Here is a 17,787-nt window from a genome sequence, read left to right on the forward strand (position 1 = left end):
TTCTAGTGACAGAAGAAACAGTATGCTGTCCCTGCTTTCCAAAATGCCCAACTGTTTTACTGTAACTTCTGTTATTTATTCATTGTCTCAAGATTTTGTATTTACCACATAATGCTACACTCTCAGTAAAAGGATTAGTATGAAGTGAAAATTAGAGAAGCCAGACAAAAGTCCTTTCTCCACGACCTGCCTTTGGTCCTTCACGATCTAAATAAACCATACCCCCAAACCAAACCAGTCACTGTGGTTTCTAAATTAATTTTTTTTAAAAAATCCGGTATGCTTTATGTTCAAGAAGGTGAGTTTCATGCTGATGTTAAAAATTAGTAATTAGCATTAATTAAATTAAATTGTAGGAATCCACAGGAAGTATAATACCAAATGTTTAACTTGCTTACCTTCATCATAAATTTCTGTAGATCCATGAGAAGGGGAAAAAAAAGAGAAATCGTGAAATGAATATTTGCTTTCAGGTGCATAAAAATGGGATTTGTTTCCCCTGAAAAAGTGAGTGGGATACACTCACTAGATACCACATTTAAAAGGAACATTTATCATTGCAATTAACATAATTATAGCTTGTGCTGGAAAGCAAAACAGCTACTCAGAACAAGGCTTTATCCTTTTTTTGTTGCAATAGTTTTCTCAGATTTTTCTTCACTTTAAATAATATAGCACATGAATTACCTATTGCTTAAAGATAAAACAGAGTACAGGTAAAACAGGAGCCATGCCTGATCATCTTAAACAACTTGTCCTGATGAGTTTCTAACTAAGTACAATGTGAGTCGTTAAATCCTGCACTCAAAGTGCAGTGCTGAAGAGCAACACCACTACTGTAGTTACATATTGTATGCAAATGCAAAATAAATTAAGAAAATTTAAATATTATTAAGACTTCATGCGCTGTTTTAAAAAAATCAAGTGCCACATGGCTGATGCAAGATTATGGTAATTTTTAGGTTAATTTTCATGAAGGTTGCCCAAGAATAAATCACTGTTACATGCAGCGATTTGCTTTTCTTTGTCAGAGATTTATGGCCACCTTTCCCCATTTAACCTCATCAGTTCATGTTTTGATATCACAAAAGGTGAAACTGAGGACTGAAGTTGGTCTCTATCCCACAAGAAAAGATATTATAACTGGAGAGCTTCCAAGAAAGGCTGGCTGCTTTCATTTCATACGTGCTTTTTCAAAGAGAAGTATCTATTCTCAAAGATGTACAAGATGTTCTAGCTGAAAGGAAAAAAAAAATAAAACCTAATCTTCTTAAAATACTCAAAGACTTTCTCTCCTTCCCTTCTTTCAGGTCTATTTGGTTGTTATCAGAATAGCTTTGTAGTTGTCACTCTGAAATTTTGCTTCTTTTACTGTGTGGCTCAGAAACTGAACAGAAATCTTTGCTGAGCTTTCTGCAGTGGGATGTGTATAAATTCATTAATACATAAACAATTTATGTACATGATTAATTCAAATTAATCCTTTCCTATATTTGTCAATACAGACTTTCACTTGCCAACATGCTGTTTGGAAGGACATTAGTTTATCAAGGACATTAGATCTGTCAAAAAACCTCAGTCTCTCCCATTTGTCATTCATCTACAAAGTTTTATTCTGAGAATTACACAACCCCATTGCTTTTTCCATGTTACAAGTACATTAAACAACAGTCCCGTGAAACCTTCTCGTTCTCTTCTTGACAATTTATTTATCTGCTTGACTGTAGTCTTTTAACTACCTTCAAATTAAAGTGAATAGTTTATATCTTCCGTTGATTACTAAAATGACACAGCAGCTTCTTGTGCTGGATTCTTTGGAAGACCAGATTTAACAATTCATTCTCTTCAGTTGAGTATTAAATGAACTACAGCAAACAAGAGAGAAACAAATGTCATCTATTTGGATCTGTCATATCATGTTCTTTAGAGCTACTTTGGTTCCTTAATAATTTTTAACATAATTTACATGTAATTCTTAGAGCTAGACAGTGCCATGAACAGACCCCTTCAAGAAAACCTGGAAGACAACAGTGTGTGAGGGAAGTCTGAACACCTATCTATATATATATCTACTGCTTTAAAACCACCAGGGAAAGAAATACTCTGAAATGTAATTGTTGCAAAAATGTTTTCATGGCAAACACTTAAACATATGTTATGCCCACAAATGTGAAGCAAATGTGCCTGTGAAAGTTCAGGCCAAGCCTAAGAAGTTACATATCATGACCTGGGAGGGCCACAGCTGCAAGCAAATGGTTCTGGACACTCCTGTCGTAGTGCTCTGCAAGAACATTCTCCAAGGTTTTTAGACCAAATCTCTTCTTAGCTAAAGGAGAATGCTTACTTTGAGAAACATTAACTCTCATGTTGGGAAGAAAAAAGGAGCGAAAGAGAAAAAAAACCAACAGAAATTATGTACTTCACGTATGCAACAGGCTGTTACACAAGAAATTTCTTCAACTCATTGTCTGCAGAGGGAAGAACTTCCTGCTCCTTAACACTTATTCTCTGTGTCTCAGGACAATAGTGCACATGAGTTTCTGGACTAACATTAGCAATTCAGAATGCATACATGAAAATTAAACAGATAGAACGCACATATAATTTCAAATTTCTTAAAGTCATTCTGACTTCCTGTCCTGGTTTTGTCTGGGACAGAGTCAGTTTTCTTCCTAGTGGCTTGTGCAGACCTGTGTTTTGAATTTAGGAAGAGAACAGTGTCAATAACACACATATTCTAGCTGTTGCTAAGCAGTGTTTATACTAAGTCAAGGACTTTTCAAGTTCTCTTATCACCCTGCCAGGGAGTAGGCTCGAGGGCACAAGAAGCTGGGAGGAGACATAGCCAGAACAGCCAACCCAAACTGGCCAAAGGGATATTCCACTCCATATAGAGTCATGCTTTGTATACACACTGGGGAGAAAGCTGGCCTGGGGCCGTGCTCAGGAACTGGCTGGGCATCAGATGGTGAGTGGTGAGCAATTGCTTTGTACATCACTTGCTGTGAATATTCTAATTCTTTTTTCATTATGATTGTTATTATTTTGTTTTCTTTCTTATTAAGTTGTCCTTATCTCAACCTACAAATTTTACTTTTTTTTCTCTCAATTCTTGCCCTCATCCTACTGGGGGTTGGGGAGGCAGTGAGCTAGCAGTGTAATGTTTAGTTGCCTGCAGATTTAAACCCCATCAATCCTTAGGTTGCTTAGAGCCTCATCCAATCTCACCTTGAATGTTTCCAGGGATGGGGCACCCCCCACCTCTTTGGGCAACCTGTTGCAGTGTCTCATAATTCTCATCATAAAAAACTGCTTTAAATCTAATATAAAATGACCCTTTTCAGATTAAAACCACCACCTCCGTCCTATCACAACAGGCATTGATAACAAGGTCATCTTTCTTACAGCTGATGCACATGTTCTCAAAGTTGCATTATGTAACACCTTACTTGTGGTATACCTTCCCTGTCTTGCTGTTTATCACCTCTGGAGGCTGGATTAAGGGCCATTATTTTGTTGTATTTTGTAACACTGCATTAGGATAGGATAAAATCAAGGGTCATGAGATTAATCTGGTGTTTGTACTCAGCACTGCCACCACTTCTGTATTCCAGGAGCCATCTATCGGAAATTATTAATAATTACACCTTTTATCTTTACTCCCCAGAGAGTCAATCTGTGGGGAGATACCTTCCTCCATCTTCCTCCTCTTCTCCAGGCTAATTACAATAGCACTTGAGAATTCTGAATATCCTCAGGATGTTCAAACCAGCATGTTCCTATTGCTAGGGCTGCTGAATGTGTTTCAGGTCTTGTTTATGGTTAAACAACTATTGAAGAATATCACCCAGAGATCTGCCCTGAGACTGGATAGTGATGAGTGGTAGGGTGTGTGGGATAGTATAGGTAAGTGCCTAGGACAGTGGTCACCACCAACATTTTGGAATTACACCTCTGAACAAGCGCTGAATCCTGAAGAACTAGTGAAATATTTGGAAAAAGTATTCTGTCATCCTGGAAGTTCCAGAAAGACACAGATCACTGCAACATGCTTGGGCCTGACTCAGGCCTACCAAGCCCTGTTCAACATTATTCGGTGACCTCAAGGAGCAGAGAAGGTCTCTGGATCTGATGGCAAAATGACAGGCACTGCAGCTACCCCAGTGCTGGCAACAGGCACTGCAGCCGAACCAAAGAACCAACACATGCCAGTATCAGTCTCCTCAGGACACAAAAAGAAATACTGGAAGCAAAAGTGAAGTCATTTAGTAAGAGATGAAAGAGTGTCTTCTAAGAGGGAGAAGGAGGAAAAAGTGGGCAAGGCAAACTGCTCCAAAGCAGGGCCATCACAAGAACAGGAGGAGGAAGAGAGGCACACACTGACCAGGGAGAAGAGTGAGCAAAAACTCACAAATGAGGTACCAGCCACTGGATCTCTTTCCCTGAGTGAGCTGTGAGATGTGTGAAAAGATTTCAGCTCCTGTCTAGTGTCTAAGTAAGCCCATTGTCACCTTGCTGCTCCTATGTGGGGAAAACAGAAGCAGTAGCCTGGAATTAGAGGGTAAGGAAGCGAAACAGCTGGGATGCCTTTCCTAGTAAGGAAGCATTGACAAAGTGGTTGGAAAAGGGGTACAAGTTCTTAGTTCTGGAGGCGACTTTCTGTCAGGTGTGAAAGAAAGGTATTCCTTCAAGGAAGATATTATATGTCATGTAGGCAAGTGGACTACCAGGGAGAAAAGTATCCAGTACCTGAGGAAATTGGCCATGCTGGAGGTGAATGAATTGGCTGGCCAACCCCAGAAATATGAAGAAAATCTTTCTTCATCATCTCAGCTGTGGAAAAATGGGTCCAGCAACACAGAGATCCTACTCCCCACCTGTATGGACCAGTATCTCAACTATCAGAAGTAAGCTTTCCTCTGCTCAAAAGAGCACCACCACCCTGTGGTTTGACCTGCATGACTACAGAGAGGACATGAGGAACTAAGCTGGAAAATCTACCTCAGTCCCAGGGGCACAAGTATGTGAGTTGCAAGGAAAAACAATCACAAATTGGGTTCTTCCAGGAAAATTGTTGGCCCAGTTTCCTGTGGGCAGCTCCCCAGAGTAGAATGACTGATCTTACTCTTGATTGAAGGGACTTCTGATTCATATTTACAAGTGAGTAGTCAAAACTACTGCTAAGACTACAAGGACCTTGCCTGCAGACAGATGGACAAGAGGGACAACTGGACTTTACTGGACTGTGTGGATCCAGCAGTCTGGCTCAGTAGACACCAGTGTAAAGTTGCAAAACCTTCAATTCCCATTTGTATTTCTAGTGACAGGGGGAGCCCAACAACTGACTGTGTTGGTGGTTGAAGTGAGCCTGACCAGGAATGAGGGGCAAAAGCACTCCATTGTGACCGGCCCAGAGGCTCCATGCATCCTTGGCATAGACTGTCTTAGGAGAGGGTGTGTCAAGGATCCTTAAGGGCATCAGTGGGCTTTCGGTACAGCTGCCTCGAAGAGAGGATATTAAACAGCTGGAGATTGAAGAACAGGTGCCAATCACTACCACAATGGTGCATTGGCAGCAGTGTCACACCAACCAAGACTCCCTGATTCCCATCCATAAGGTGATTAGCCAACTGGAGAGCAAAGGACTGATCAGGACAACCCACTTTAACAGTTCCATATGGCCAGTGTGAAATTCTAACGGACTCTAATTCTAATTCTAGCGGAGACCGACAGTAGATTATCTTGGCCTGAATGAAGTCACACTGCCACTGAGTGCTGCCAAGATGAACATGCCGGAACTTCAATATGAAACAGAAGCAAAGGCAGCCAAGTAGTAGCCACAAATGATACCACTAAGGAATTTTTCCCAATCCCTTTAGTGGCAGACTGCAGGCTGTAACTTGATTTTCTGTTCTGTTGTCTGTCTTTATCTCAAATCATGAATTTTACCTTTTTTCACAACCCTCTCCATCATCCCATGGGATGCGGGGAGTGAGTAAGCATCTGTGTGGTCTTTAACTGCCAGGCTAAAACACAACATACCGTTGCTCTTGAAAGGTGGTACTTGTCAAACACTGACACCAAAACAAACAGATGAATACAGACACCAAGTACAAGAAATTGTTTCACACCTGAACACTAACTCAGCTAAAAGTAAAAGAGATTAAATCATGATGACATATTATATTAGTTATACATAAATCTCCTACTCCATCAGTGGAGCGGCCCTGATGATTGTAGAGCTTGGTCATGTCTATGTTTGAAATAGGACATTCTACACACCCTAAAGAACAATACAGATGTATGCAATATCCAGTATGAAACAACATATTAAAAACAAGCTGAGTTTTAAGTGTCAGTAAGGATGAAATTTATCTACGCCATGTAAATGTCGGCTGGTTGTGTAGACTTACTTTATGGTCGAGGAAGAGACAGTCATTTCTATAATGCAATTCATCTATTAAGCTGACATTTTCTATAGGATGAGACCAACTAAGCACTAGAAGTGTTTGATTCCCTGCCTTGAACATAATTAGGACTTTACATAACTTTCCAACCCTACCCTGTCTACAGCGTGAACCCCTAAAGTACTTTCAACGTGAACATTAAGTACAGAACACCTATATTCCATTAGATACTGAAATTCACTAATCCACTGGGGGCTCTCTACTGAGCATCCAGAAGAAAGGTACTGACATATTTGGACTTCTGATGTGCTTCTGGACTACAAATAAGTGTTTCTGTTAAATCCTGTACAACTGAAATCAATGCAAATTTGATGACTAAATGCATTAAAAACACCACTTTCTCCTTCACTCGTTAAAGAAATCAGTGTGCTGTAATTTTTAATGCTGTTTTTCTAGCATCCAATTTTTTCAGAAGTTGTCCTGAGAGGTAGGACTGGTAATTGAATGTAACCAACAACAGAATAATTATATTCCACTGATTAAGTCTTCAATTGCACATGCTATCTGACCTTTTGGGGACAAATACTTATATTAATGCAAAGTATCAAACAAATATCATCCTTGTGGAGGAGCTAAACTGATCATTCAGCAGCCAGATTATATGTATGGCTTGAAACAGGACTTGAAAAACAAAAAGTAATAAAAAAACATTTGCAGAATTTTGAATCATTATATTTGAGGAACATAACATCCATCATTCTACTCATCATCCAAATTATTTCCTCTTTCTCAAAATAAAGCAAAATAGTGACATTTAAAACTTACTGAAGCTTTATCTGAGGACACTAAGGATGTGTTTTTAATGTAAATATTTACATCTGTTTGGGGCCATTACATTCCTTGGCTCTTTGGACAGCTTTTGCATAGCTTATCACTTACTATCATAATTTATCATAATTTCACCTTAATTCTTGTGCTTTCTGGCTAGATGCAAGGAGAAAAATATTATTATTTTATTTGGAATTTTTTAATAGGAAAATTGCTAAAAATCCTATAATTTAGAGGTCATCTCCTGACTATATCTTTTGTACAATTCTTATAGTATTCCATCTGCTTACGTAGAAATATTAGATCTTTATGTTAACCTAACCAACAAGTATTGAAAACAAGTAAACTGAGACAGTTTGCAGTAATTCACAGAAACTACTATTGCTACATAGAACACAGCTTGAAATTCTCAGATCTATACTAGGGACCAAAGGAGAAACACCAAAGGAACCCTAGAATACATTTGGAAATGCCACTACTTAACTGAGAAGTTTTATTCAATCTGCACAGATATTTCTTTTGAAATTAAAAAGTATAGTTAGAAAAGGTTTGTATTAGTTTCTTTTGCTGATGTGAATTAGACTTGGGCTAAAATTAACATCTGCTAAAATATACAGTACACTAAGGATGGAATTACAGATGTGGTTGACACTATCACTGAAGGTATAGCATTTTAAGCAGCATTTCCATAGTCACTCCATTTTGATATGCCTGTTCACTTTAACATCATACAGTACTATCTCACATTTCCTTCATGATGTGTATTAGAATAACTGAGTTACCACTGCTTGTATTACTCCCTACATTGAGCCACCTCTGCAGTCTATGTTACGTCTAAAATCTGAATGCAAATTCTTTATATTGGGGTATTAAATATTTCTGCAGAAATAGCATATTTTCCCACAGTAATATGAAAAATCAATCTATATTTAAGCAAATGAACTGTGAACAAGAAATTATAGGAAAAAATTGTCCTTATATAATTCATTTAATGCCTAAAAATCATGCTGATTATAAAGTACTGATGTGCAATTAATTACTTTAGTAGCACTGAAGACACGTTACTTGAATCATTTCCCTTTACGAAGCTTTGTTTTGTGGCTCTGTCCAACCTCTACAAGAACCCTAGCTTGTTTCCTCAAGTCAAAATCCATTTGTTATATTTATCAAGTCCACACTATCAAAGAGAGAATTTACTCACTACTTCTCAGCTCAGAAGTCTCTGTAATGAAAGCAATTCTTTTGAAAAGTGTCTAAAGTGTGTTTCATTACTCTGCAAGTTTCTTTTCCCCAAAGAAATTGAAAGCTAGTTTTGCTAGAGCCATAAAACTGAACTAACATAGTAACTACTCGAGGGGAAGAGAAAAAAAAATTACCACTACCCTCAGCAGAAAAGGTTTCTCTGTCTAAAAGTTGAAAACAATCCTACAATGTTATAGTTGAAAACAATCCTACAATGTTATAATTACCATAGCTTTGCCATCAGCCAGGGTAAACATGAAAATTCTTGTACCTTGTACTCTAAGAAACAATACACTTCATTTCCATTCAGGTAAAAAGCTCTTCAGAAAAATCTCTCCTGAAAACAGTAATTCTTGATGGCTCTTAATGCCAAACTTTCAAAATAATTTACCTACTAGTTTAAATCAAATGTGTAAAAAAGGCCAAATTATCACATCACCAGAGACACACAAGAAAATGCCTTATCCTTACACTGAAACCTATGGCAGAGCTAAGCAGCTGTCATGAAAGTCAAGACAGACAGGTGCTTTTGTGAGTACATTAGTCCTGTTGTATTCAAGTATACAACACCTCCTTTGAGATCACAAATTGGTGAGCACATTGCTAATTCACAGAAACAGACAGTTTAAGATTATTTCCCTTATTTCATAAATATATTAAAAGAGAAAAAATTTCAGGGAGATTAAAGGAATTCCTTTCACTATGTGTTATTCAATCTAATCTTATTTCATTACTGTCATTTTCTCTGTAAAGAAAATACATTCAGGGTCTTCTAAATTTTGGTTGAAATTTAGTAAGTCCCTCTGATCAAACATTGGGGGTTCCCCAACCTGGTAGTTTAATAAAAAGCAGAAAAGCCATTTTCAGATACGAAATGGGAACCAGGATATAACAGGTAAGCCTTACTTCCACTAGGCTTTACATTTGGTAAAATGTCTTTAATCTGCTTGATTCTGCGCTGAAGCAGGCCTATAAGCCTTCACACTCACACCTGCTCAGAGACAAAAGGATGAAACCAAGAGTTCAAGAAATATCTTAAACCCATCTAATTTGTACCCAGCTTCAACAGCCAGCACATCCCTTAAGTAGAATAAAGATTTTGGGACAATATCACAAGAAGAATTATAGTAATTTGACAGAAGTATGCAGGAACCGGAGTAATTTCCTCTAGAACCTCTCTTAGCACACTTTACAGGCTAGAACAGCTCAGAGGTGAATGACTTTAGCTTATCCTTTGAACAGCATGAAACTGCTTGCAGCATGGTTCAGCTACTAATTTGCTCATTAATTTGTCATGAAGTTTCTCTCTGGGCTTGGGCTTTAAGGTTTCCACAGACAGATATAACTTGCATTAACCTTGTGTGTTCTATATTGGAAAATGGCTTATCAAGAAATACATGTGTTACAGTGAGGTGTCTGCCTCAGTGACCATGCAGCTTTACAACAGCCAGCTTTGTACTGCATTAATTCACTATACCTCCAGTCCACCATTAGACCTCTGGTAACACTCTGGAATTACAGAGGGAGTCAAAATCTGCTTTTCAAGCCAGACTGGGGCTTGTATCCGAGAGAGAATAATGTTATATATGAAGTAAGGCCAGTACCCTCTCCATACCCATCAGTGAGGTTGTCTGGATTAAAGAATCAGTCTATTAGGAAAAGTCTTTACCCAATGTATCTTGGAATGACACATTTAGCTTTGCTTTCATGGGAACCAGTTCTTTTCAAAATGGTTTAAGAACATATTTTGATGAAGCAGTCTTCCCTAAGCAAGATTTTGATGTTACTAAATTCTGAATTAAAAAAAAAAAAAAAAAAAAACACCAAAACAGCAGATCTGATTTCTATTTATGCAAGTAATACTACATTTTCCATTAACATATTATGAACGTTTCGGTCAAAAATAAACCATGTCAGTGTCACCAATAAAATTCTGGCACATATTTCATGCATTGTGGAGTATGAGGAGTGGTGCCTGTATAGTACTGAACATGCTTTTTATTGCTGTTTTTTTCTCTTTATAGCAAAATTCTTCGTAGGAATAAAACAAAAGAATATAAAGATGTACAACCAAGCTTTCTCAATTGTAGTTAAAAATGTGACAAAATGAAAAGATATGGCCTAAAAACACTCAAAATCAATTGTATAAGAATTGATGGTTGTCATAAACACCAGATCCACAGAATATGGATAATGCTGTCATACTGATAAAATTAGCAAAAATTATGACTTAACTACAGTTATTGTTTAATAAATATTATAAACATATATGTCACATGACACAGATATTTTTGAGTACAGTAGAAAGGGCATTGAAAAGCCTAAGCCACTATTTAAACAATGTACTTACATACAGGAGTCTCAGGCAAGCTCTAACTTGAGTCACTACTTACTATAAAGATGTAATAATCACAGATTAAAATTCTGCAATTTCTGGCTGAAATAAAATGCAACCAGTTATGTTATTGGTCATATTTCAGAGGACATCTGAGGTTGTCTCTGGTCATGTGCAGCCCAGACTAAGTAATAAGAAACCAAGGAGACCTATCGTAGTCCAAGCTTTCAGAGAGGCTTCTAATATTTTCAAGGTGAACAAACAATTCTACACACATTTTATGACCACTAACTCATACATAACACTGGTGTTAGAGATTACATTGAAGAAAAAACATACATAAATATGTCCCACAGAGGGCAGTTATATCAGATGCCGAAACAAAGATGTATGGTATACACAGACACATTAGGAAAGGCCTTAACAACACATTTAGCAGAGAATTGTGCTTTATGTGCTAAGATCTAGGAAATATTGTTTTTATTCTGTAGCAGCTGTTCTCCATCATTAAATGTATGTTGTATATTTGCAGTTACACAGAGCATCACACATTATTTATCAGTATTAATTATCTTACTGTCATGCAGTTTAAGATTACAGTGTCTATATTGGAATAGACAGGGTGGGTTACAGAATGGAGTTATAACGTCAGACAGCAAGGCTCAAAACTGAAAGGCAATAATCATACATTTATACGACACAATTCTGTGATCAAATTTTAAGAGGTAAAAGTCATTTTGGTAACATGAAATTTGGTAGCATAATTCAGGAGTGACCAGATTTTACGTGACCATGTATTCACCTCTTTTTTTGGTTTTTTTGAGCCATGCAAGTTGAAGGGTCATGAACACACAGGGTATCAAAACAGACAGGTTAGACTCAGTGGCAACATGAAACATTTGGGATCAAGTGAATAAAAGACAGAATCACATACCCATTTTTCCACATCAACTAGCTGTAGAAAGAAAAAGCAAGAAATCAGTAAATCTCTTTCCTTAAATACAGCATGTCAAAGTCTATTTTGAAGTTAACATTTCATATTTTTAGGAACATATCTAGTATGAAAGAAAACGTGTTCTATTCTATAGCTTCTAGTAATGAAGATATTCTCCTGGCATCTTCTCTTTAAAATGCCAATACCCCACTTTCTGTCTTTATTTTGTGGAAAGCACTTCAAAGTCTAGAAGTCAAAAATGTCCATCTAAAATCAGGTAACAGGCAGCAAAGGAAGACTGATGCTGAATTAATTCTACACTGTATTCAGTAACAACCAGTCAAAAATGCAGAACACAGTATCCCACAAATCATATCTCCATTTCCTCTTGAGTAAAGCTCTGCCATTAGTGAACATCGTTCACTTGAAAGAGTTTCATTGCTGCTATTCACGGTTTGCCATTTTAATGAATGCCTCAAGTATAAAAGTTAAAATTAGGGGTACCTGTCAAATCCTGACCTTACAACCTGCAGCATATGAGAATATCTTGCATAAGAACAGAGAACAGCACACCAAAACGTCATTCCTTTCTTCAATAGGGAAAGTGAGAATGACTCCAAAAGCTTAAGGTTTTATATTAACAAAACTGTTTCAGGATTCATTAAGGAAACAGATTTTAAATTAATCTCTCTAAAAAGTCTTTGGACTACCTTACAGTCTCAGAAAGGGTTGAGTATATCTACTACAACACATTTCATCTACTAGAACAGTTAGTATGGCACTACGTATTAAATACTTAGTTGGCACTAAGAGCAGTATATCTGAAGTAGACTTGTCTCTGGACTTTGCACAAAAAAACGCTGCAGAATATCATGCCATAAGTGGTTTTACTGCAGGCACATACTGACCTTTTGGTAGCAGATGCCACAAAAATGTTTAATAATTTAAGATAGCTTAGTGCAAAGCAGGAGTAATTTTCAAAACCAGTAATATTTGGATGTCAACTTGCTTGTGGAATTACTGCAATAAAAGGCAATGTATTTAGTTCTCATCTGTTAAAATAGCTCCATTTAAAGCAAATTTTCTCAGTTTTAATATGCATTTCCAATAAAGAGCAGCTTTATATTTTTGTTCAGTGCTGCAAGTACACAAAATTCTGATTTGCCCCTATTTATTTTTTTAGCAATCTTTACTGTGACTTTTGTTATCAACCACATCCGCAGAAATGTCTCCTAAAAAACAGCTAAGTGCTTTAAAACAGATACAATGTAAGAAAAGATTTGATAAGATGTTGATAAATTATAAAAGTAAGCAATGATTTAAATCAAAATGCAACTACGCTGTCTTAAAAAAAAAGGAGTAAGGAATAACCAAGTTAGATTTATGTACAAGTATTTTATTTATTACCTTGCCTTTGATACATCTTTTGCTTTTTTAAGATTGTGTATGCTCTGAAAACAGCACTGCAAGGAATTTGCCTGTGTGACAATGCTAGAAAGAGGTGATGCATGCTTTATTGCCTTGCTCTGAGAAGAAATTGCCATCCCAAAATGTAAGTGAACAAGGCAGCCACAACTGTTATCAGAGAGAATCCACTCAAAGCTCAACATACTTTATCAGTTTTACAGTTAATTGCTATATAATTACTGAATTGTCCATCTACTTTATTTTAATGGACACCAGTTAGCTTCAAGAGTCAGGTGCAATATTTGCCAAGTATTTATACATGGTATACACTAATTCTGTATTGGTATACTCATGTTTAAATAGAACTGTCAACAGTAGTGTTGCAGGACAACCACTTGAACGATGCACGTACCCTTGTCAAACCATGAAGTTTGACACCTACACAGGAAAGATTATGAATTTATCCAGAGAGATCTGACTCTGAAAGTGTGGTACAGTGCACAGCACAATAGAATCTTTCTTTCGTAATTACAGCTGTATTTTATAGGCCTTCTGCTGTGAGCTTTGTCAGAGCCCCCCCAGGTGTGCTGTGCTCCGGTTTCATCTGTGGGAGAGTTCTCTGAGTGACTCAAGTGAAAAGAAGACCTCTCTTTCTTACAGACCACTTTGTCCCAAGTTCTAAAACTTGTTTGTGCAACTTATGGAGATAAAATTTTGTCTCCTTTTGGAACCTGTTCTGGAAGACTTGTGACCTGGACATTTACTATCCCATTTAGGGGCAGAAAAAAGCATAAGCATTATATAATAATATATTCACTCATCTGGAAATTCCTAGGAATGCAGATTAGGTAAAGCTAAAAATAAATAAGATGACTCATACCCAAGAGCAATTGTCGTAATGTAGACAAAATAAATGTAAAGCTCACATAAACAGAAGTGAAAGGAAACAATGGATACCTCCTTCTAGTGCTTGTATCCAAGATGTAAGCTATGATTCAGAAAAAAAGCAAGCAGATGCTTCACAACACATCTAAATACAGATTCTCTTTCACACTGACACCTCCATCTTTTGTCTGTCTTCAAGACTAGAAGGAACCCCTTTTTCCCATGGATTTCCCAGTACACATCCAAATTCAGGAAACACTAAAATTCAAAGTTATTGTTGCTATATATGTACTGGTCATTAATCCAGGGAAAGAACTAAAAAAAAAAAAAAAAAAATTAAAAACCTAACAAAACAGAACAAACAAAAAATCCACATACACAACAGAAACTGAACAAACAAACAGAAAAAAACATAAACAAGCAACATTCTCTTCTACCAGACCACATTTTGTTATCTCCCTTTTTTTGGAGTGCTTAATGCTCCTTGGACTTGAAATTACCTGTTCCTACCATAAATTACTCAGCTTAGGTTTTGCTGAGTTGTTCACCTGTTAGGAGGTGTAGATCTTTCAACTAGTCTAGGAAGGTTTAAAGTTTAGGAAGGGTTGGGGGGATGGCAGGCAGGGACTGGCAGTCACTTCTTAAGTTCCCTCTCACTGTGGCATCTCACAGTAACTGCTTCATTTCAATCATACATTACGTTAAACACAATCCAAAAGAACAGTACAATCATTTATTTTATAAAGCACAGGAATTTCTGCCTTGTCCCAAAAAATCCAAATCCCTGGAATTCAATAACTATTCTTCATTTGGCTCATCTTCTCTCTGGACCATTAAGTCACATTGTCTGGAAAACTAAAACACTTAGGTAGGTATATATTGATTTTTCTCTTTTTCTTTACCCAAATACTATCTGGATTTACAACACTTCCTCCAGCAGATGATTCAGGATCCATATTAAAACATATATACCTCAAAGGCAGTGCGCTACTTAGAAATATTCTTTCCTCATGTACCTGGGTACTCAAAGATTTTCTGAGGGGAAAAAAAAAAAAAAACAAACAAAAACATGACCCTGTCTAACACTGGATATCAAAATTTAGTGGCTACATTGCCATATGACAAGTCTGAATTCTGTTGTGGAAACTGAGAACATTAGCAAAACCTTTGTCTAAAACTTTAATAAAGATAAGCAAGGGGAGAATAAGTAGAATTGAACTAGATTCCAGATTGAATTGTATTCTTTACTTCTTTTATAGCACTTGATTAGCTTCTTTTATTAGACACCTTGATTCTCTAAATTTAATACTTAACAGACTAATTGATGATATGTCTTCTCTTCCCCCCCCCAGGATTGTCTTCCAGTGTAGACTTTTGTCTTCAGGATGCTTCAAGAGCTGTGCTTTCATGCCTGTTTGGTTTAACTCCTTCTCTGCACGCAACTTTGATCAGAAAATGTTACTGAGTAGAAACAAAGTAACTTCTCTTCCCCCAAAATAATATTTTTCTGACCATCACCCTAGAAAGAAAACTTTGAGCACATTAGCGCTCCAAAGGTCATGGTAAGGCTGGAAACAGGCTTGCTGCTATCTACCTCCAAAATAGGAAACTTGTCTAGGATAATAAAAATGTTTACTTTCAAGCCATACATCCTCATCCCAAACATGGTGCACACACTAAAGAAGAGCCCATGTGCCAGGCCAGAAGTATTTGTCACAATTCTGTGATTTGAAATAGATAACGATTCTATTCCTGTCCTCGCTTAACCCTGAGGATAAGCAGAGTGCAAAAATACTGTGCCTGCCATTCTTGATCTTTTCCAGTACTTGCAGTTGATCAAAGTGCAGTTGATCAAAGCAAAGTCTTATTCTTTTTGTGCCTTATTTGAAATGGCCTGCTAACAATCACTTCTGATGCTAAATAAGGTGCACTGAGGAGAAAATGAGAGTACCTGTTTCTCTGCCAAAGTTCCACTCTTTTTTTCCCCACTGTTTTACTTCCTATTCGAAGTATGGCATCTATAAAATAGCTGTGAGTAGTCAGCATTTTAAGTAGAATAAGACTTTAAACTATCTCTTCATAAAGTTTTCCACTGGTAGCAAATATCTATGTTCATCTACATGATACAAAAACCCACAATGCATTAAACACTGAGATCCTCTTCCTCTCCTTCCTGTCACTTTCTTTGCAGTAAGAAGCACTTAGGTCATGTAAACTCAAAGTTCGGGAGGGAAGACCTTGTAGTAAGTACAAGCTAACATTGTTGGATGAAGCAACTCTGTCCCTCTTTATGACACACCACCATCTGATAAAGACTTATCCAAAGAAATTCTTAAGAAAATTACTGCGTTTTGCTTTTTCATTAAGTTATGCCTGGTACCTGTAGACAATCCTTAGACTAATGAAAAAACTCAAAGTGTAGAAATAAGAAGCTATAACTTGGCCTTTTTGCTCCGAAGTTTGATTAAGAAAACTTTGTTATCAGGAAAGGTAGCACTAGGAAACTAAAACAGCTGTGGTTTGTTATATCAAGAAACCTCTGTTTAATTTCTGATTCTTCCTTCCTACATGTGGGGGTTCTTCTGGCAAACCTGAAAACATTCTCAGCCTGTCATATTCACAACTGCTGTTAGCTTTCAAATAGGTTATTAACTAGGCTACTGTAGTGTGAATCAGAGAGCTTAAATTGTCAAGAGTGCATTTAACTGCCAATCTTTATACTTTTTTTTTAAGGAAGTACCTTGATAACTTGGCTTATTCATTAACATACAGAACACTTATTAAAAGAAAAGGGAGGTGTTACCTCTTTCAGCTGGCACGAGGGATGAAATTACTTTCGCCCTCCTCCCATGCTGAGAAAATGACAAAGCTGCCTGCTCTCCGTGTTATCTTGCTGCTTACTAATACAAAGTAGTTAATGAATTCAGAGTTCCACAGTTGGAGATAGGTGATTTGAATATTCAAAAATCCACCAGCTACACTTGCATTCCTATCCCAAAATGGCTCCATTCTATCTTAGCAGCACAGGAAAGCTTTTTAGCTCTGTGAGAAAACACACATTTTTCCTACTTCTTAAACACAGAAGGATAATTGTACATGCAAGACACTTGCATGTGATGATTCCTTCACACAGCCCTTCAGATTGGAGGATACGGGCTTCACTTTAATCCCCTCAGCAAAGACTATCCCACACATGAAATTAGACAGCAGTTTGCTGGTCAGTGGCAAAGAAAACAGATTTTAATAAAACAAGGCACCAGGAGGAGTGATTAATCAGCCATGACTGGATGATTAGATGGGAGTTAATAAGCTCATGATGCAATTTAGCTAGAATGTTGCCTAACTGATGGGTATCTGCAGACAGCATTTTCCTGAAAAATGAAGTTGTCAAATATTGGAGTAGAGGTTGTGAAATTAAATTTTTTCATATTACAGAAACAGTTCAGCTTTGAATTCACACACAACGTGTGCAACCAAATGCTTTCATTCTCCTAATAAGGTCTGACATTGATTTATTAGTGCACAAGTCTGAAAAACTCCTAGCCTTAATTACAATGCTTTACCACAATATTACTGAGACTTTTAAATAAAAGATATTTGTTTGATGGCTATTTTCTTATGTCGTCCATGAGTTATTTCTGTCTCCATTTCAGTGCTTCTCTAATGTAATTAGATTTGGGGGGGAGGGGGGAGGGCAAAGTGAAGATTGTGATATTTGGAAGAAAATACAGACATTCTAGAACTAATGC

The 17,787-nt window shown here is 37.1% G+C and overlaps 1 protein-coding gene across 2 annotated transcripts in view; it reads right to left on the minus strand.

Annotated features, from left to right (window-relative positions):
* RYR2 (ryanodine receptor 2) overlaps positions 1–17,787 on the minus strand; it is a 391,308-nt gene that overhangs the window by 241,459 nt on the left and 132,062 nt on the right. For both annotated transcript variants that reach the window (XM_032102227.1, XM_032102226.1), the window contains 2 exons: positions 11,747–11,767; positions 399–413 (listed from right to left, as the gene is read on the minus strand). In XM_032102227.1, coding sequence (XP_031958118.1) covers positions 399–413; positions 11,747–11,767 — 36 coding nt within the window. The remainder of the gene's footprint in view (positions 1–398; positions 414–11,746; positions 11,768–17,787) is intronic.

Source organism: Corvus moneduloides, chromosome 3, assembly GCF_009650955.1.
Source record: "Corvus moneduloides isolate bCorMon1 chromosome 3, bCorMon1.pri, whole genome shotgun sequence".
NCBI classification, from domain to species: Eukaryota; Metazoa; Chordata; class Aves; order Passeriformes; family Corvidae; genus Corvus; species Corvus moneduloides.